This window comes from Plasmodium chabaudi (genome assembly GCF_900002335.3).
Source record: "Plasmodium chabaudi chabaudi strain AS genome assembly, chromosome: 14".
Lineage (NCBI taxonomy): Eukaryota > Apicomplexa > Aconoidasida > Haemosporida > Plasmodiidae > Plasmodium > Plasmodium chabaudi.
The window spans coordinates 162,620-186,796 of record NC_030114.2 but is presented as its reverse complement, the minus strand read 5'-3'; the positions used below and the strand labels follow the sequence as shown (position 1 = coordinate 186,796).

The 24,177-nt window shown below is 23.0% G+C and overlaps 1 protein-coding gene across 1 annotated transcript; it reads left to right on the top strand.

Annotated features, from left to right (window-relative positions):
- Positions 1 to 450: 450 nt before the first annotated feature.
- Positions 451 to 24,177, top strand: PCHAS_1404200 (conserved Plasmodium protein, unknown function; the record flags this gene model as incomplete). The annotated part of the gene is made up of 1 exon (XM_727234.2): positions 451 to 24,177. The coding sequence occupies one exon, from the start codon at positions 451 to 453 to the stop codon at positions 24,175 to 24,177; it is 23,727 nt and encodes a 7,908-aa protein (XP_732327.2).

Below are 24,177 nucleotides of genomic sequence, written 5' to 3'. Positions count from 1 at the left end.
ATTCATTTTATCAACTTATTATATATGTATTATTCTTTTTTCTTTTTAAGTTGTATTCTATTGCTTAAATATAAATGACATTTTTGGTGGTGTGTTGTTTTTCATTTCCTTAGTGACTTTCATAATTCTTAAAATTTTATTTCATTATTTCTGCCGTCATTTCTTGTTATATTTTCGGTTGTTGATTAATTTAACTTTATTTTTGTTAACCTTTTATTAGGTCTATAATTTTAGTGATTTTTAGGATATAAAATTTTGTGGAATTTCATTGTGAATTATGTTTTTATTTATTTTTTATTTTTACTTTCTTTTTAATTATGAAAATAATTTTGTAATTCGCACAAAATTGTGATTTAAAAAGCTGTAGATTGCATGATTATTATATACATATAAGAATAGCGGTGGCTTATAAATTATTGAATAGACATAAAATAAATGAATTGATAAATTATGATGGAGAAAGAAATTGAAGATAAATTAAAAGGGCGGAATTTCCTATATAGGAATATAAAATTAGGGGAAGACAAGAGTGAAACAAAGAGAATAGACAAAATCAAAATGGCTTTACTAAATATGAGTGATGAAGAAGAGGAGTACTTTTTAACTGATATATATCCATTATTGAAAAAATACATACTTAATTCTACGCCATTACCTTATTATAGTAATACGCATGTATTCCGTAAAAATGTATTAACAATTTTTTATTCATTAATATATAAATTAAAAAAAATAAAATATATCATAGAAATTTTTGATATGTGCTTAAATTCGTTTATAAACGAGAGCGAAGAATGTGGTATCATTTGTATAAAAATCATGACAGAAATATGCATATTGCATAAAAATGATTTAATATCATTTGACATTTATAAATATATAAATGTTGTGTCTGAAAATATTTTAAAAAAATTTTATAAGAACATAATTAATAAAGTAAAAAGGGGTAAGCTTTTAAAATCAGAAATTAATATATACAAAAAAATCAAATGCCACCCCCTAAATAATAAAAACTACATACAAAGTAATAAAGATTCATTAAAATTTGTTAGAGAAATAGTTTTGTCAAATTATATTATAATAAATTTATATCCGAAGTTATTAAATAATAACGAAAATTACATAAAAACATTATGTAAAATACTTTCAGTTATTAACATTTTTGACTTTAAATGTTATAGTAATTTTTTTATAGAAGACATTAAATATTCAAAAAATACGATTTTAAAAACTGCTTATTATTATCATTTTTCAAATTCCGATCCATCATTATATGGAAAATCGGGTATTGAAAAAGACAATTGTGATGAAAATTTAAAATTTTGTCAAAATAATAACATAGAAGAACTTTACAAGATTTATTCTGTAAAGAGTAATATATTTAATGCAAATGTCAATAATAAAAATAACATAAACTATAAGGATACTTCATCAAATTGTATCAACAGTAATGGAAATAATAATGTGGGAATACCACATAATGAAGAAAGTAATAATAAAGATATAGTAATGAATAATTTAAAAACCATAAAAAAGGAATTTTATAAAAATGTGAAATACAGCAATTATTATATTGACATGTGTAAGGTTAATGATCTAGTGAATTTAAAAAATAGTGTTATTCATATTTTATGCAATTTATTAAAGTTAGATTGTGATAATATGTATTTTGAATATAAAGAATTTTTGATTCAAAAAATTATCCAATCTTTAAAATATGATACACATTATACTATTGAGAGCAAGAAAGTTTTTATTGAAAACATTTCATTGCTTTTACACAAAAATTTTGATGAAACATTGAAATATTATATAGATTTTTTGATTGATCCCAAAACATACATGGCATATTTAGCAAATAATGATAGGCATTTATCAGTATTTGTATTTATGAAAATTCATGATATATTTTTATATTTTAAAAATAAAAATGTTTGGAATTTTAGCATAATAAAAAGCTGTATATCTAATTATTCCGCTTTTATAATGAATAGTAATAATATTATTTTCATTCAGACTATTTGCTTAAAATTGTTGCATTACATAATTGAAATAGTGCTCAAAATTAAGAGACGGAACTATAGATACTTTTCCCTCTATTATGATATCTTAAATATATTGTTACAAAAAAGTAATTCACTAAAATATGAATTATATAATTTATACAAGAAGTTTTTTAATATTGCTTATAACGATGTCTTATTTTTTAAAAATAAAAGGAAAACGAAAAGGGGGAAAGCAGAAAAAAAAACCTCGAATGGACAAACACTACATTATGAAAATGCGATTGGATATTTTTCAGATAACATAAATATGCCTCTACATCGAGTTTTTATACGAAAGGGGGACAGTAAAAATGCACTTAATAAAAGCATGAATATTACAAATTTTATGAATAATTATCGTAATAAGCAAAATGGGAAAAAAAGAAAAATAGGGCATATATTATATGATGAAGATCATTGTAAAATTGAGACATATGAAGAAGGTGTTATGGAAATAATAATAGATTATAAATATTTATTATATTCTATCTATTCATGTATAAGATGTAATATTTATTATATTTATTTGTATTTTAATAAAGATATAATCAAGGAGAACCAAATAATAGTAAATAATGGTTGTGACAAATTTTCATCATTAGGTAATAATAATACTTTAAGAACAAACCAAATATTAGAATCACAGAATAATAAGCTTGAAGAATCATTAACAAAAAATAATGCACATGTAAAAATAGGCATAGATTGTAATCATTTCAATAATGATAATAAAGACAGTCATAATGCCAATTTAAAAAATAATTTAATTAGTGACAATAAAAGTGATGAAAGTAATCATGTGCATAACAATATAAATTATTTGTATCATTGCACAAACTTAAATCCTTTTATTAATAGTGACAATTTTGTTTTAAATAATCATAAGGATATTGGTAAAGACGATGAAGCGGCTCATATTTTGGGTCTAGCGAATAAAGAATGTTATAGCTCAAAAAATAATTATTTAAGCATCCAAGAGATTGAAAAGTGTTTATATAGTTACATATATGATTATAATAGTAAAAATAATAATAAGTTGGACAATTTAATATATAACGGAAAAAACAATAAAATGGATAATCCAGAGTGTTTATATGATTCCCAAATAATTAACACTGTGAACGGTGTGATGGTCGATGGTATATGCCTTCGAAAAAATAATCAAAAGTCTGATAGTGATACGGAACATAAAGAAAATAATAGTGATAATTTCAATAGAAATAATTTGAATACAAATGGAAAGAAAAATGTCCATCAAAAGCGTTTAAATAATAATAGTATTTTTGAAGACATGCATGATATAAACGATATTAATTTTTTGTACGAGGATTATATGGACATGTCCTCATACGAATTGAATGAGATATGGCTGAAAATATTGTATAAATTATTTTATCGTATGCTAATATGCTCTATTTTATTTAATTCGTGTTTTTCCTATGCAGTTATAGATCAGTTAAATTTACGAAATGAAATAGCTAAGAAATATCTTAGAATAAAAATTTTAAAAAATAATACATATGATAGTGGTGATTATGATGAAAATTGGAACCCCAAAAATATTGGAATTGGCATTAATAATTTGTTAAAGGAAGACAAGCAAAAAATCGTTAATTCTATTAATTATATAAAAGGCGAAGAGAGAAAATTAATTTATATGTCAGCAAATATTATAATATATTTAAATAATAATAATTTTCATGATTTTATGAATTATTCTATTGACATATTATTTAAATTGACGTTTCAATATCCTCAGCTATTTTGCATTTTTCAAATTTTGGGGGCATTAAGAAATACCAGTATGCTAACTTGTAAAGTTTCTTTAAATTACACAATTTCTAAATTAAAGACAATTTTAAAGCATAAGAATAATTTAAAACCGTTACTTTACTTTAGTAAAAATGCTCGAAATAAACAATTTTGTAATTTATCGCGACATAGATTATTTTATAAATTATATTCACGTTTCGATTGTCTAACCAATCGATGTCATTTAATTAATTCCGATTTAATTTGTGCCTATTGTGGCAAGAAAAGCGAAGGTGTTAATAAAAAAAATAATGTATTTATTAATACCAAGATTATTAATCGATATCCTACATGTTCTAATAATATTAATAAACTAAATGTTAAAAAAAAACGACAAGTTGAAATATATAACTCAGGTGTGGATATGCCTATTGATTGCTTTGATTTACAATTTTTAGACGATTCTAAAAATGGAATTGAAGTAATAGAAAATGAAGCAAAAATTATGGATAATTATTTATGGAATAATTTGAATTCATTTAAAGAGTTAACATATCACGATGAAAACATGTTTTTTTATAAAGAGAGTAATAGTATCAATAAATTAAAATTAATTAACTCATGCAGCATAAAAAAGAAAAACCGAAAAAAAGGATGCTTTTTTCATAATATAAATAAGTGTGATGTAATATACTCGGAAAAGTTTATATTAAAGGATATTAATAAGCATTTTCAATTACATAAGGAAAAAAGAGAATTTAATACAAAAAAAAAATTAATAGAATTTGGTGATAATAGGACACATGGTTTCTTATCTGATGGAAATGAAGATATAATATATTCAAGAAAACGAAATGAATACCTCGAGTCGAATATAAAAAAGAATTGTTGTTTATTAAATGATTATAACTATAAAAGTGAACATAATGATGAAGATAATATAGACAATAAGTTTATGTTTAGAACTAAAAGAAAGAACAAGGTTCGTGATTATATAAAATCGAACAATTGCATAATGGGATATAATTCAATTTCTATGAACGATACGTTTAATAAATATTTAACTAACAGTGAATTAATTATAAAGATATTATACTTGATTTTAAATGTTATTAAGGATTGCCCGAATTATTACTTTTATTTTTTACACGAATTAAAGGAAATTATTGAAATATGTTATGACATAATTTCGAAAGACAATAAATGTATTGAAATTGTTAATTTATTAAAATATATTCTTGAAACTGTTTGCTATATAAATTATATTAATTCTATGAAAAATAAAAATGGATCTACATCGTCAATCGATTCTTTGAAAACAATTTTATCTAATAATTATAATATAAATGATGTGTATGGTATTAAATACGCTAAATATGATTACACTTGTGAGAAAGACAATCAAAATTGTAAAAATTTGGGAAGTAGTCTTTTTATAAATAATATTATTAAAAGTGTAAAAGAAGAAAAGTGTAATGATAATAGCATAAAAAATTATTCTTTAAATACCAAGGAGAATCACAAAATAAATATATATTCCGGTAATAGAGAAAGTATTAGCTACCATATTAATGATATAAACAATGATAAGAATTTCAATATGAATTATAACATGCATATTTGCAAAATGGAGAATACAGATAACATTCATTATGATGTAAAAAATAATGAACATTCAAATTATAAAATAAAAAAAATTGATATAATTTATAGTTTTATTCAATGGTTTGAAAAATCATATGTTTATTTACCCAAGTTATATAGAATGCTATTATGTGAAGCATGCTTGAATTTCCCAATATGTAGCTTTTTGGATGGGTATTTTGATTTTTACTTAAAATGTTTATTAGTTTGCTTAAATTCGAAAAGCATGATAATGATCAAAACTGCATTAAAATCGATAGAAGACATTTTATTTAATGCTAATAATGTTAAAATAAAAAATAATTTGTATTCTTCTGTTTGTTATAAAAATAAAAATGGAACCAAATTTTACATTTTTACATGCCTAATGAAATTACTAAGAAAGAAGGTTAATTTCGATTTGGGCTTTAATAATATATATGATCAGAAATATTATTTTAATGACATTTTTAGAAACTTATACAATAGTAATATGTATTTAGAAATGAATTTCGTGGGTCGAAAAAATAAACCATCAGAAAGCGAAATAAATAAATATTTACATAAACTATATATGGAAAATATATATAAAATTATAAAAATATGTTTGAATTTTATTGATAATAATGAATTAATTAAAAATTTATATTCAGATATGAATAGAAAGGTGTATAGAAAAGTTCATTTTAGAGTTGGCTTTTTCTTAAAATGGAAAATAAAAACTGAAAACTCTAAAAGAAGACCTATAAAAAATAGAATGAACACATATAATGAGAATAGGCTTGAAGGGCATGCTCAAAATAGTGTTAATAATAATAGTTATGATGCAAGTAATTTAAATATTAAAAGAAAGGTTAATACATTCTTAGAGGGTAATACAGAAAATATGCCTATTGAATTAGACAAAATGGATGAAACAAAAAAAATAAGCAAAATGAATGAAGAAACAAATATTTATGAGAGAAAAAATAAACGAAAAAAGACTAGCCATATCAATGGCGAAATTGAGGACTTGCTGAATAAAGGAGGTAAAAATAGCATAGGTGTATTTGGAATAAATGATGGCAATACAAATATCAATGTTAAATGTATAGACAAATATGAAAAAGAAAATAAATACAAATTATCAGATAATAATGTCATAAATAATATAAGTTATGCAAACATAAGTGATAATACTTGTGAAAATAATTCGAATATGAATTTATTTCCAATAGATAATATATTTCTGAATAATAATTATGATAGCATTATGGAACACATTGATTTAGAAAAAGCAATTGATTATTGTTATAAAGTATTAAAGCGGACCATGAAAAACAATGGGTTGAAATATTTATATTATTACAAAAATTGCCAGTATCATATTCCTAAGCATAAAATAGTTTTCAAAAAAAAAAATATAATAAATAAGAGAAAAAATAAAGAAAAATTCAAAATCTTTAATTTTGATGAATTTCGAAATAGATTCAAAAGAAAGTTTAATTATGAAAATATGGATACAATAGAAAATAATTGTAAGAAGAAAAAAACAAGTGATGGAATGGGTAATTTGCTTATATCTGAAGAAGAAAATAGTCATGAAAATGGTGTCTGTTCAAATATTGAGCGATCAAAACAGCATGATAACGATCCTAATTGCAATATGGACAAAATTGGTATAAAAAGATATGAAACAATAAAAAATAATAAGGTGATTGGTGACAAATTAAAAAGTGAAAAGAGTGGTTTGAATTTTCCAAAGAATACAAGATCCAACTTTATTCGTAATAACGATATGAATTACTTTGAAAAGTCTGATGTTTGTTATAATTGCATTCAAAGAGATCAGCGAATTAATTGTTATAGAATAATCATTACGGTTTTTATTTTCCTTTTTAACCATTCTATATGTATATCTGATTTTTATGAGTATATGCTTAAGGTGGGAGCAATTAATAACGATTTTATGAATCCTTCAAAGAAGAAAAAGCGTGATACTAATTTAGATGCCAACAATAACGAGGAAAATGTACCCCTCAGTAATGGTCATAATTCTAAAAAGGGTGTGAATAAAAATAATCAAAATAATTGCAGAAAAAATAAGAGTAATAAAAAGAAAAAAGCGATTAACTCAAACAATACTGAAGTGTGTAAAGAGGAAAAAAACAGAATAAAGAATAAGGAAGAAAATGCTGATAAAAATATAGAAGACAATAAATTAAAAAAAAATACATATATATCTAGTACAAAGAAAAGGAGAAAATACTCTTTTGAATATTGTGTATGCAAAAAATATTTATATAAGTGCGCATTTATATATAAGGATCCTAATAACAATTTCATTAGGAAGATAATGTATTGCTTTTTAATAATGCTAGTTGAAATAAACATGAATAGAAACAAAACACAAAGTGATAAATTAAAAAATGGTGGTTCTCAAAATGCTCATAGAAATGAAGATATCTCATTTATGAAAGTATGCATAAGAAACGAAAAAGGAAAAAAAAAAAAAATATATAAAAGGAATTGTTATGACGAAGTACGAAATGACAAATTAAGAGAGTTAGTTAAACATATTATTAGAAGGATGTCTTTAATATTATCAAGTAGATTTATTTTAACAAAAAAAAATAATATGGTTCATATAATGGCGCATAATAATGAATTAGATATATCATCCTTTATTTTTACCTTTTGTAATTTAATTGATTATTGCCCTCGTTTTGTAGAAACAACAGTACAGGGTCTTTATTTTATAGAAAAGGTTTTAAAAGGTATATTAAAAGTACAACCTGTAAAAATGAAGAAATTTATGAAATCTAATTTTTTTTCAAATTTATGCACATGCATATGTAATATTTGTTATGATTCAAAAGTAAAAAAAAAAATATTTGGATTATTATTATTATTAAAAGCCATAAGAATTCTACACCCATATTGGATTAAATATAATATATATAGTATTATACACACTTTATTAATATGCTATGAAAAATATGATTTAAAATATCTAAAAATTATAAATATGTTAATTGAGGAATGCTTAACAATGACATTTGCGTCGTTATATATCGGATATGTTGGTGAAATAAATTCATATATATTGAATAGTTTTTCATCCTCTGAAAGTATATATGTAGAGGACATAAACAATTTATATGAATATCTAAATATGAAAGAAGAAAATAACTCAAAAAAATTATTATATTTTAAGGATTATACAATTGAGAAAATTAAAAAGGATACAGAGATGGTTAAAAGTTTTTTTTCAATAAACGAAAAAGAAGTATACAACAAAAATAGTGTAGTTAATTGTGGAGGCATAAAAGATAAACGCGTCTTAAAAAAAAATGAATGTTTTTGGTATAATTATGATGAAATATATACATGGGAAATTTTAACATCCAAAAAAATAAATAAAAGAAATAAGAATGATGTTTCAAAAATGATGAAGATATTATTTAATGTATTAAAAATGTTTATGGGTAATTTGAATAAAGACGAATATGATAGAGACTTTATTAAAAAGGCGTTTATTATTGTGTCTAAAGTATTAAAAACAAGCATCCGAAATTTATTAACATATAAATGTTCGATTAAAAATAATAAAGATTTATGTTTATATGACATATTTATGAAGGATTTTTCTATTTCCAATTTTCTAACTTCGTCTTTAAAACGAAAAATTTGCTATCTCGATATGTATTGCTTTTTTTTATCCCAAAAGCCGTATATAAAATTTGATTTCATTATAGTGGAAAAATTAATAGAAAATATTATAAAAATTATAGAATATTTAAAAAAAATAGATGGAAAAAATAAATATTTTACGTATATTATTAATGGAAATATAATGAATATTTCTTCTAATGATGATATAGATGTAGATATGCTTGAGAAAGACGCACTCAATATTATGCATATGGACCAAACGAATAGTGGTAATTTAAAAAATAATAGTATTATCTTTGATCATGGTCATATAAATAGTTCCAACATAAAGGATGAAATAGTAAAGCAGTTGCATGGAAGTAGTACCAATCTTAATAAAAAAGAGGAAGAAAATGCTGATATGAAAAAAAGTATAGAATTACAAAATTTATATAAAAAAATTAAGAAGAACCATGACCTTTATATGAATAGTAGTAATATTATTAACAGTAGTTTGGGTTCATCGGTAGAATATGATAACGGAATGAATCTAAAAAATATGACCATTGAAGTAAATGGAAATCTTACAAATAATAAGAATATAAAATATAATAATAATTTAAATTTTTATTTTAAGAAAGACGAAGAGTTTTCTTTAGATGATAAAGAATCATGCATGAAATTATCAAATGATATCAATATGGGTAAAATGGAAGAAAACATGATGAGCAATTTTTTGAGTGACAAATGTCAAACGACTGACTTTTTAAAAGATCAATTCTTAAAAGAAGAGTGCAATCATGTTATAACATTTTTTTCTTATTTTATGACACTTGTAAGAATTTGTTTTACTCACCCATCATATAAGTATTTACTTCCTATTATGAATCCAAGTTTAAATAAGAAAAAGGAAATATTATATAATCGTTGTATTCATATATTATTAGATTTTTTATTTAGCGACCAAACAGATTTGTGTAATAAAGCAGAGGAAACGCTGCGTCATTTAATATTGGAAAATGAATGTGATAAAGATACAGGAAAAAGTGGACATACCAAAACAGGACGATCTGAAACTATAAAACGGGATACAATTGAAAATAATATATTTAATAATTTTCAAAAAAGTGATTCATTGAAATTAGCATTAAGAAATTATGAGAATAAAAAATGCTCAATAAATAATTTATTAATAAATAAAAATAGTAATAAAGCTAGTGAAAAACATAATAAATTAACGAATATGAATAAAAATTCAATAAATAAATTAAAATTAAATAAGGATGATTTTAAATTATATTTGAAATCAGTTTTAGGAAATTTGTCTTATGCTTTAAAACATAAATCCTTTATTTTGAAGAAAAATTTTATCATAGGTCTTAGTAAAATATATTACTTATTTCCACATTTATTTTCTCCTTTTCTAATGGAAGGGTTTGTTCAATATCTTATTTTATTTAAAGACGTTAGTGCAAATAACAAAGCATCTTATAATAATATAGACCATATCATATGCATTTATTCAGAATTTTTTAAGTCCCAAAATTTGTCTTATGAAAAATATAAAGAGATAATGGATATATTTTTAAAAATTCATAATAACTTCAAAAAAGGAAGCATAAATTTTATAAATAATATATTCGAATTGGACGAGCATATGTTAGGCCATACAAAAAATAAAAGGTTATCTTGTAAAAATAACATTCCACAGAATATAAATAATTTAAACAGCAGAGAAAATTCACGGGGTGACGAAATTAATAATACACTGTTAGATACTATTTCTAATAATATAAAAGGGAAAGAAACGAATAATACAAATAGTAGTAAGAAGAAAAAAACAAATAGCAATAAAAAGGATGTAGATAATGAAGGTAAAAGGCAAACCAAAAATAAAGGGGACAATGATAGCAGTAAATATAATGAAAATGTTTCCATAAAACATAATTATACTGATCAAAATCTTTCTAAAAATAATGATGACATTGAATTAAAGAGGGCATCAATAACAAACCAATTAAATACAATTGATGGATTTGTTACAAATAATATTAAAAGCAGTATTGAAATAAGCCATTCTTATATGCAAATTTTATGTTACTTATGTTGTAATAATTATGAAAACACATTTAAATATTTTATAGCAAATAGACACAATAATATAATATTTTCAGCCTTTATATCATTATTAAATTTAAAGATGCTATCAGAATTTCGGAAATATATGTTTTTAAAATTTAATGTATTTGGAAACCTTCTTTTAAAATATTTTTCAAATTTCAATTCAAATGATATATTGATTCATATATTTAATATATTTGTCTTAAATATAAATATTCCAAAATTGAATAAATTAGTTACTTATGACTATGTCGAAATGAAGTTATTTGTCGATAAGGCATTTCACGTAAATTTAGAAAAAAACAATGGAAATGAAAAAAGGAAAAATAATTGCACCTTTTTAGAATGTGACGAGAATAATGCTGCTAATAGTAATAATAATGAAGAATGCAAAAAAAAAAATAAAAAAAGTTTAAATGAGAAAATTGGGAATAATAAAGGGGGAGACACAAGTAACGATATCCAAGAAGAGATACTTATTGGGTACGATTTGAATAGCAGCAAAATATTGAGCAATTTATTTATTATTATAAATATTGTTCATGTTATATCAAAATATGAGCCTTCGTGTATATTTTTGAATTTTTATAATGAAAGAATATGTAATAATGCGATTAGCATTGTTGAAAATATATACTTATGTATTAGTTATATTATTAGTGAGTATATTTCATTGAAGAACAACAATTTCGTCTTATTTTTAAACAATTATGGATGTAGGAAATGCATTAAGATATTTATAATTTTTTTAAAATATTCAAAATATTTTCATAAATATATAGAAACCGATTTTTGCAACCGAAAAATAAATAATGAAGAAATGGAGAATTGGTTTAAGGAATTAGAACAACGAAGTAAATTGGGCAATGATATTAACAACAATAATTGCAAAAATTGCAACAATAATATAATGGATATAATTGAGCATAATGATTATCTTTTTTATTTGAGAACTAATATATTTATTGTACTAATTTTTATAATATCGATGAGCAAAAATATAGATTATAGTTACACAACTGAATTTATTAAAAAATATGTAAAGAGGAATTTAAAATATCGAGAAAAGCGATATTTGTTTTTTTCTATCATTCACATTTTAAATCGTTTTAAAATGCCAATTTTAAATAAATTTTATGAAATTTCATTAAGATACATAATTATTCCATTATTAAAGAATTACATTAAAAACCAAAAAAATAAAAAATACATAACATATACAGAAAATAGCCTAGATTTGGAAGATGATACATTTTTAATTGATGATAAAATTTTTATTAATTTATTGTCTAAATCATTTTTGAGATCAGATATTAATTACACTCAAGATTTGAACCGCAAATCAAGCTTGAGTAACAATAAGAATGCCACCTCGACTTCTAAAAGCATCAATAAAAATAATGATGAGTATAATCAAAATAATTTTAATTTTTCATCGCAATGCTCAGTTTGTATAAGGGTTACTGAAGATAGTCATGAGAATACGAACCAAAATTGTCGACGAAGTGAAGTGATTAATAATACTTATGGAAATTTACCACCTAATGATGATATGAATAATGTGGGAAGCACAATAAGTATGAGTAATATGAAAAATTCGAATATTTTGAAAAATAAAAGAAATGGAAAATATATACATCATTTAGACGATTATGAAAGTAATAGTAAGGGTCCTAAGACTTATTGTCTATTCTATACTTCAATTCATAAAGGAAAATATAATATGATACAATACCCTTTTTATAAGAATGATTTATTTCTTAGTACACGAGAAATTTTTTACATTTTAATATCATTGCTAAATTGTTCTAATAGCATTGAAGTAATTGCTAATAAATTAATTGTATGTAATGCAATTATAGATATTGTAAAAAAATTAAGCTCAAAAGTGGAAAAAAACAAATTATTTATTTGTCTTAAAAATTTTAATATGATATTTTTACAACATCAGAATGAATACATAAAACAGTTAAGTATATATAACATAATTAATATTTACAAATATGGATTTAGAAATCGGGTAAATGATTTGAAGTGTATTTTTGAGTTATTATTTAAATATAAATATGAAGAAGATAATTATTTTCTAAGGAGAAATTTCGAACAATTAATAAGCTTATTTTGTATGACCCGTTTAGAAAATAGTAAAGTTTCGATGAAAAATATAATTTGGCATTATTATTCAAAGCGTCGTTTTTATATAAAAGCTTTTAAGGAGGATATTACGTCTATCATGGCTGACGAAAGCAATGATATTTCTAGGTGCTACCATAATTTAAGAAATACAAATTATTTTTTCAATTATAAAAATTATATTACGGAATATTTCAAGAAGGGTAAAAATCCTTTCGAAAAAATGCACGTATTAGTAACTGTTTTAAAGAACAATTATGTCTTTTTCAATGATTGCCCATATATTATAGCGTCTATGTTAAAGCATCTTAAAAAATTTACAAAGCATGCTAACTATAAAAAAAATGGCGATTTGCTAATATTATGTTTGAAGAGTATATCTACATTTATAAAATTCAATATTTTTTGTAATTGTGTCCATGATATGTTTAATTTAAAAAATGGGCAAGTGGTTATAAAAAAGTTTGAAGTTACGTCGAATTTGGAGAAGATGGACACTAAAAGATATGAAAGTAGCTTAAAGGAGTGTACCTGTGAATATGTTGCGAATGGTAATGATTATGAGAATAAAGAAGCTGTATGTATAAATTTATCTAACAGTGGTAATAGAAATTGTTCTGTCTGTTATAAGGGCGAAAATTTAAAAAAGACGAAAGTATATGATGAAATAAAAAATGTCATGTATAATTATTATTGTCAAAATAAAAATGATAATAAGAGAAAAATATTTTTGATCGGAATTGTAAATATAATTAAAAAATACAAATATGTTTATGTAAACTTAAATATATTGAATTTGATAGCCAATTTAATAGTTTCTACTTTATTACAATGGCAGTACGATATATCTCTGAATAATATAGCGAAAGAAATACTCAGCATTTTTGAGGATATATTAAGAACGAAAAATAATACAAAGCTAAAATATTTAAATATGTATAAAAAATTGCTTTACTTTGTTTTTATTAAATGTGCTAATAAGGAACTACAAACACAGAGCACATCACAATGCTTCAATATGAATAATTTAACTAACGGAAACCAAAATGATAATAGTAGCATACTAAATGATTTAGTTTTTAATATAAATCTGTTTGAATCAAAATATGGTAAGAATGAAATGAGAAAAATGGAACTTGAATCGATTTTAATGAAGGAGGTTGAAAATGATAATTTAATAAAAGACAATTTTGATAAATTAGGATATAAAGACAAATTGTTACATTCTAGTTTAAATGACGAAAACAAAAACAGCAATAAAAATGAAGTGCGTGATGATAATAGTAGGATAGATAAACTGAATCAGTTTTACGAAAAGATAAACAAAGAATATAATAAGAATTATATAGTCGAAATGACCTATATGATACTAAAAGTGGTATTTAAATATGCGAATAAAAATAATATTTGCAAAAAATTGAATATTTTATGTTCTATTTTGTTTCTTTTAATTAACTGTAATGATATGAAAATTGAAAGGAATGCTATTTTACTTATTAATCATTTAATATTAAAGCATAAGTTATTTTTATCAGATTTGAGAAATATATTAAATAAGAATTATATTAAGGAGAAATGGGTAAGTAAAAGTTTTTTTACTTATTTATTATTTGATAATAATTTTGTAAAGGAAGACAATTATGAAGAAAAAATAAAACTTTTGTATGAAATGCTAATTAGCTTATGTATTAAAGGAATGCATGAATATAAAAGCAAAGACAATACATTTTACATGAATAAATGTTTACACATTAAAATAAAATTAGAAACATCAATATTGATATTCTGGTTTTTTATACAATTATATAATAGTTTCCCATCAGAAAATAATTATAAAGAATTAATTAAGTTTTTATTAATGGAATATTTGGGAAATTTAAAAAATATTTCAAGTTACTGTTTTAGAAAAAATAAATTACAAATTTTAAAAGAACTAATATTTTTGATGAATAGTAGATTGTATTTATTAGACAAAAAAGATGTTCTCCATTTTTTTAAAACCATACTTAAACTTTTACATATGGAAAGAAAGCATGACTCTAATTTTGATTTATTTATATTAAATGTTATTCAACAAAATGTCCTAAACAAGTCTATGCATTGGAATAGAGACATTATTGGAAAATATCATGATAGTACTTTTGATAATTCTTCAAATGGGTATTTGGATTGCTCTTATTTCTCTAAATTATATGAAGAAAAATGTGATGTATACAAAATATGTAATAAAAAAAGCGAAATTAAAAATATGATCGAAAAATATTTTGGCAATAAGAAGGGAAACAAGATCAATATTAATAAATATATAAAGTATATAAATAATTTAAGGAATAAGAATGCTAATTTTGTTGGTTATTATTATAATTTAGGACGATGTAATGGTCTATCTCTTTCAAAGAATAGAATAATATATGATAAAGTTTTTAAATTGAATTTTCAAAAAAATGCAATTCATAAAAAATTGAATAATATGAATATTAGTGATGACACATATAATATGTTATTGAAACAAAACAGAAATAGTTCTACATGCCATAACGATGACGCTAATAATAGTTTGAATAATTCTTACTGTTTTGGAAGTAAATTACAAATATTCATTGATAAGGAAATGCAAAAAATTATAAAAAATGATATAAAAAAGAGAAATGTTTTTGCTAAATTGTATGTTGGAAATGTAGTAGAAGACGCTTTATTTAGTGACATACTTTTGTGCAGAAAAAAGAAGAAGCTTAAGGAGATATTTTGTATGAGCAATAAAAATGAATGTAATAGTAGTATAGGAAAAAATGCAAATTTATCAATTGAAGAAATGGCATATATAATTAGCAAATTAATTTTATTCGATGATTCTGATGATTATTATAGTTATGTGAAATATTATGATATATTACTATATTTTATTAGGTGTGTAAAAAGTCAATATTCTGAAAAGTATGATTTAACAGATTTAAAAAATAAAATTTATGCTAAACTTTTACCTAATATTTTAAGAGGAACATTTTCTTTTTTACCAAACGTCCAACATACATGCATCCAAATTTTTCAGAAAACATTTTTGTCTAGTGATTTTTTTGAAACAATATGCATATTATTTAAGAATGATTATTTTAAGTATATTATAGACAAATATTTCATATCTCTTTTTGTGCACATATTCTTTTTGTTTTTTAAGCATAATATTGATATGTATCTATGCTTGAAAAATAAAACTCAAGGATTAATTCCACATTTGTGTAAGCATAGATATTGGAAAAAAGGGAAAGCAGTACATGATACAAATTTAATATTATATAATAGAAAATTAAATAAATGGAAAGGAAACAATATAAATAAAAACGATAGATCTAAAATAGAAGATTGCAAAAAATTGAGAAAAAAAAATATGAAAATATACAATTCAAAATATCATGATTGGAAATACTATTTAAAAAAATACTGCAATGAGCAAGAAAAATTTATAGACAAATGCAAATCCAAATTAATTAAATCTAAATATTTATTTCAACCAATTTTATGTTTGGTAAATATTTTTAAGGAATATTGCAAAGGTATATGGATAGACATATTTTCTCAATTATTCAATTATTTAAACTATGAACAGATTAATTGTTTAAATTTTTGCGTTGTGCGATTTTTGTATAACTACATTAATATATATGAGTTGAATGAAAGTAATGATAATGTAAAGAGGTTTATATATTCAGATGAAAAATCATTGGCAAGAAATAGCATTTATCAGAAAAATGGGTATAAAAACGAATACAATATTAATGTTTTAGAAACGATGTTAGTATGCATATTTAAAGCTAATATTTGGCCATACGTTCCCCCAGAACTTATATTTTATTGTTCAAGCAAATTTTGTGCATTCGAAGTTTCGAAATATATATTACAAGCTTTACTATTTTATAATTTGAAAAAAATAAAAGAGGCTCGCGATAGAAATGAAATCAATGATGCTGCTACTATAATAGACCAAGTAGATACGTACGTGTCTAATAATAAAAATAATCATGCACTATGTAATAATGGTATGAACGAATTACTAGGTAAGCAAGAGAATGCGACCAATATTTTAAAAGCAAAAAAAGGCAATTCATTTGAAAAAGTATATAGTAATACTATATGGTCAGCACAGTTTGTTCAAAATAATTACAAGCAAACTCTTAATTATTTAATCGAAATAAACAGACAATTAAATGACCGAGATAGTGTTTATGCATTATATCAATTATATATTAATAATAATGAATTTTCAAAATCATTATTTTACAATCATTATAGCCTTTATCATAAAAATGAATCTAATTATATGATGAATTTTATGAAGTACGAAAATTTAGAATTAACAAATGAAGAACTAAATATAAATAAAAAAAATTGGATCGAAAAACTAAATTATTTTAACAATGTATCTACTATTTCTGAGTACATGAAATTAATGAACTTCAAAAAAGAGAAAATGTCTAAGAGCATGAATAAATATATTAAATTTGGTAATTCCATATATTGTTTAGAAATGGAAAATGGTAATGATGCAATGCTTTTAAATACAAATTATGAAAGTTTAAGAAGTGAATATTTAAAGCGTTTAAATAATGTATATTCAATAATAAACGATAATTTGATAAGTATAAATGAGGATATAAATTACGAAAAGAAAGTTAATGATATTAATTTCCTAAATGAAGAGAATAATATTTTGAATGAAAAGATGAGAAATAAACAAATTATTGATGAAATTGAATTTAAGAAAAAAATAGAATATAGACACAATTTTGAAAATGCTCAAGGTAATACTTTGAAAGACAAAATTGGAGGTTCGAATATGATAAAAAATGATAATGGCAATAAAAGAAGACATCGAAAAAATAGTTTAGGTATGGGAATACTGAATAAAAAGGAAGATACAAAAATTCAAACAACTATTCATGATTATTTTAGAACTACAAAGAATATTGAAGAAGTAGTAATTGATAAAAATAATTTAATAGAAAACCAGTTGAACAATTTTAACGGAAACATGGGTATTCCTAAAAATTGGAATTATTCAGTAAAGGATGATAAAAATAATATTTGTAATCATGTTGAGGGTGAAAAAATATATAAAGATATTAATAATAACGGTAGTGTAAGCAATTTAAAATTATATAATGAGTTAAATTGTAAGGATAAAAATAATAATATAGAAGATATTGGAAATACGTATTTAAATAAAATAGCTTATATGTTGAAAAAGAAGAGAGAGATAATTATAGAAAATACATATACTAATAATAAAAATTATTGGGATGATGGATATTTAAAAAGTAGAAATGTACAATGTGAGAATAAGTTGATGGGCACAAAAAAGGTTTTAATAAATAATAACGATGATGAAAATAGTAGTAAGGCCTTTATTATTAAGAAATTTAAATTTGATTTAAAAAAAAAAGATATAAAAATGATGAAGGATAATATAAATAGTGGCATTGAATTATTACTAAATAATGTGAGACAATTATTTAATTATAAAAGTGCTGATTTGAATACTTTATTATTGCATGCGCAGTTATTTGAACAAACTGAAATGAGCATAGAAATTATTGGAGAGAAATCTTTAAGAGCTAAACAAAGTAAAATTAAAGAAAATGAATCTAACAGGTTAAAATTTTTAGATCAACTTTACAACTTGTGTAATACTTGGAATAAAGATAAATGTGTGTATTACTATGATGATATACAGAAATTAAAATACAGTTACAAATGGGAATTTCTCTTTTTAAAGTTATGTAAAACATTTATAGAAGAGCAAAACTCCTCATTGGATATTCCTAGTAATATATATAAAGAGCAATCTTATGGTGAAAATGTAAATAACCCTCATCACATTTTAAACTCAATTGCAGAAATGAGGAAAATGAATAATATGACATATGATTATTTTTATAAATTATATGAAAATTTAGCATCAGCTTCAACTTCCACGGGTACTGTCTCGACTTCTAATAACAATTCTGCTGCCTGTACTAGCAGTAGTACATCTAATAATGATAATATTTTTCATGGAACTAGCAATCATTTGTATAATATAGAAATAATAAAATTGAATTTAAAAAAATTGCTTAAAAGTAGCAGTTCGAATAAGCATTATACACCAAATAATAATATTTTAGAAAATTGCATTTCAATATGTGAAGATTTTCAGATAAATAATACCCAAAAAATGGGGGGTAATCAAAATGATAAGAAAGAAATGATTTGTCATGGTAAGCATCTATTATATATAAAAAATATGGAAAATGAATGCTTTAATATATGCATTAATCTGAAAAAAATTGGACGAAATAATTTTGCTCTTAAAGTTGTAAAGAAAATAAAATGCTATATAAGTTCATTAAATTTGATAAACGCATTTGATTTCAATTCATTTCCAATGATTGGATATGAAAATTACAAAAGCCAGTTATTTTTTATGAAAGGACAAATTTTGTGTAATTTAAATAAGCTTATCATATTTTTGCATAAAAATAATTTCATAGAAAATAACCGCAAGGTATTCTTTAACAACGGTAAAGACACATCGCAAAATATATTAAAAGATGGGGAAGCTGAGGGTATTGCTTTACCTGATATAATTGAAGAACATATTGGTCAGACTAATGTGAATAATAACTTAAATCTCGAAATAAATCAAAATGCGCCTGTTTTAATAAACGATATAAATGAAAAGGCATCAATTGGGAAGCCAAGAAAAAGAAAAACAATGAAAAACGACGCAAAAAATTCATGCATTAAAAAGGATGAAAATGGTGAAAAAGAAAATGCAGAAATAAGCAAAATAGAAGAATGTAACAAAAACATGAATTTTGATGATAAAAAAAGAAGTAAAAATGGAACAAAGAATAAAGAAACAAATAATAGCAACAATAATATTATTATGAATAATAACATGATATTTGATGAAAGTAAATATAATAATAATGGGTACTCTAAATGTAATAATAAAAAAATTAATATATTTGATACAGATTTAATTGAAGATTGTTTTCTTACGTCTTTAAAAATTAATTCAATAAGTAATGAGTCGTGGGTTGTTTGGGCAGATTATTGTAATAAAATGTTTAAGGAATATAAAAATATATCATTTGGAATTAGCTCAATAATATCATATTTAATATATTCTAGTTTAAATACAAATAAAGGTTTTTATTATTTAAGTAATGTATTTTATTTGTTAAATTATGATGATGATGAAAATTCAATGATGAAAATTTTTAATAAATATAACAATAACATTTCTTCACATGTATGGTTATTTTATCTCCCCTTTTTACTAAACAATGTAAATATTGATAGTAGCAACTATTTGTATTTTCACAAAATATTTTATCTTTTGATTCGCGAATTTCCTCAAGATGTATTTTATAGTCTCAGAGCGTCTTATATCGATAGAAAGAAATCATTAGATTGTATTAAGAGTGGGCATGCTGATAAAGGCGTTTCTACGAATCTCGCGAATCCGATTGAAAAAATAAATGAAAAAGCAACTGTGAATAATCTTCAAAGGAATGATATTAGTGATACTAATTTAGTAAGTAAAAATAATAAAGTAAAAGCGGAAAATATGGATACATCTAGTAATAAAGGAAATTTAGACATGGAAAATAAGTTAATGGGCTCCAGGATGCATAGCGCGAATATTATGCAAATAAATAAGAATGATTTGATTAGAGAAGAACATGTAAATTTTGCAAAGAACAATGAAAAAAATAACGTGATTGGTATGACCCTTGTGAAAAATGAAAATTTTCATCATGATGAAAATAAAAGTTGTAATGAATATGATAACATAAATGTGAATAATTGCGACGGTGTTGTAAATCCTGGGGATGCTCAAAAAGTAAAAATTCGAAAGAGCAATGTTAAAACTAGTAAAACCAAATCCATATCCTTGAAAATTGAAAAAATGGAAAATAATGTAGACAAAAAAAATGAGAAAAATATTAGTAATTTGTTAAATAATACATATAATGTTAATGAAAAAGAAACAACATATTCTGGGGTTATCGAAGATGGGGTGGAACAAATAATGTGTGTATTTAAGAACACACACTCAGATGTATATTTATCTTTGGATTATATGTGCAATGAGATAATAAATTATACAAAATTTCAAGCGCATGAAAAATTATATTATTTGGTAAGTAAGATGTTGAATCAATGCATAAATTTTTCATTTTCGAAAATTCATATATCTAAATTAATTCAGAATTTTACAGAAAACAATATTATATATAAAATATATAAATCTAAAATAAAATCAAATCGTATGTATAGCAAAAAATATAGTAATGTTATTAGAATTATGAAACAGTTTTGGAAAGAATATAAAAAAGACATGAAGTATTTAAAGGAAAAGGGGCGCTTAAAAAACCTAATTGAAGCAAAAAATGATAAAGCAATAAATTCAAATATCTTAGATGAATGTGATGATATTAAAAAAATGGGTAATTACTTCCTATTGTCTGAATTTACGAAAATTGTAAAAAAATGGAAAGATATACTTTTTGTTATTATTTATTCTTTAAAAGAAAGTCCCCAATTTCCATATTTTTCATACTCCTTTTGTGATATGTTTTCTAAATTTCCAATAAAAGTTGAAGTACCAGGGTTACGATTAAAATACATTGGAGAACATTTAAATTATAATTATAACTTTAATACATATACCCCATCATATATTATTAAATTAACTTCGCCGACGTTTTTTACCATTCGAAATAATTCATGTTTGAATAAAATAAAATTTATAACAAATGATGGAAATGTACACCATTATACTGTTTATCCATGTAATTTTACTCAATCTAAATCAGAATATAAATACACATTATTTCAAATTTTGTTAAATAATATACTGTATAAATTTCCAGAAACTCAAAAAAGAGGATTATCTCTAAGAGTAAATATTAACACAATGTTGCATCCCTTTTATAAATTAGTGCAAGATAATATGGAATATATAACATTGAAAGAGCTTTATAATGAATATATGCTAGCGAATAAAAATGAAAAATATTTGATAGATAATGTGGTGTTATATCATAGAAAATTGATTAAAGATTCTATATCAAAATTTGTGAAAGACAAAATTAGATTTATTAAAAGCACAAAAGAAAACGAAACTAAACTGGAGACAAATATTAAATCTAGCGAATCTAATAACATGAACAATATGATATTAGAAGATGATTTGAAAAAAGATGCAAACATAGAAGATACTACTTCGAAAGAACAAATTGCCGATTGTAATACTAATGACATAGTAGAGGAAATCGGTATAGAACGGATTGAGAATGTATGTAAGGACAATGGTCTAGATACTTCGATAAATTTATCAATTGATTATAGCTCAATGGTATTTGAAAAATTAATACACACTTTAAATGAAAATGAGTGGTGCCGTAAATTAATTAAAAATGCTGAGAAGAAAAGCTTGAAAAGACATTATAAAGATATTTCTAAAATTGTACCAAAAAATATAATGAAAGATTACTTTTATTCTCTTCATAACAATTTAGAAAACTATTATATATTAAATGATAATTTTGTTAAAAATTATTCCCTTTTGTGTATGTTAAATTATATATTTCTACAGTCTGATATTTCATTAGATAATATTTTGATATCAAAATATTCAGGAAGTACAATGTATTTATATGGATTTCCTAGTTACATGGAATCAGGAAAATCCAAAGCTAAGAAAAGAAAAAAGGTTTATGATATAATACCATTTCGATTAACAGAGAATATTCAAGAATTCATAGGTTTCCAAGGATTAAAGGGATCATTCCCATTAAATTTTTATGCATCAGTTATGGCAATTAAAAAAAATTGGAATTATATCGAAAGTTTCTTAAAGCAAACAATTTATGATGATTTTTGTTCTTTACATATGAATAAAAAAAGCAGAATGGCGAAAAGGAGTGATAAAATAATAAGTACATGTGGGAATACATTTAAAATAGATAAGCTAGAAAAAAATAAAATATTAATTAACTCAGAAAATTGTGTCAATGATATGTTTTATCGAATGCTATTTTTATATAATAATAAATTAGAAAAAATGAATAACAAAAGTTGTTCTAAAAAAGATGTTACTCATAAAAAAAAAGTTATGGAAAATGTATACGAGCATTATTCAGATGTATACGATGTATCATTATCTGAATTATCATCCGATGAAAATATGGAAAATGCGAAATTGCGAAAAGCGAAAAGCAGAAAAAATTTTGAAAAAGACATTCAAAATAAGAAAGAAAATGGAAAGGTGTCAATAAATAAAGAAGATAATACAGATGAAAAATACATATGTGATAATAATAGTATAGAACCAGAGGTAAAATGTAAAAAAAGGAAAATACATGCCGCTAAAAATAATGAAAATAAGGACGATGAATATAGTGCCCAAAAGGAAATTGATAAGCCTAATAATGGTAGAAAACAAAAACGAAAAAATAAAAACGATGCTACTATTGATAATGTGCAAGAAAACCAAAAAGAAAACATAATTGAAGAATTGGCAAATGAAAATGAAGAAAATAATAATAAAGCGAAGAAAAATATGGGAAAAAATCCACAAAAAAGAAACAATAACACCAGAATTAAAGGAAATAATGTAAAGGTGGGCGATAAAGGCAAATCTTCAAAATTAATAACTAAAATAAATGCTAAAGGTATAAACGAAGAAAATATAATAAGTGAAGATAAAGAAAAAATAAAAAATATAAACCAATACAACAAATCTATAGTAGATCTAATAGAGTTGTCAATGGACAGAAAACATTTAAGACAAACAAAAGGTGCGTGGTTTCCTTGGTTTTAA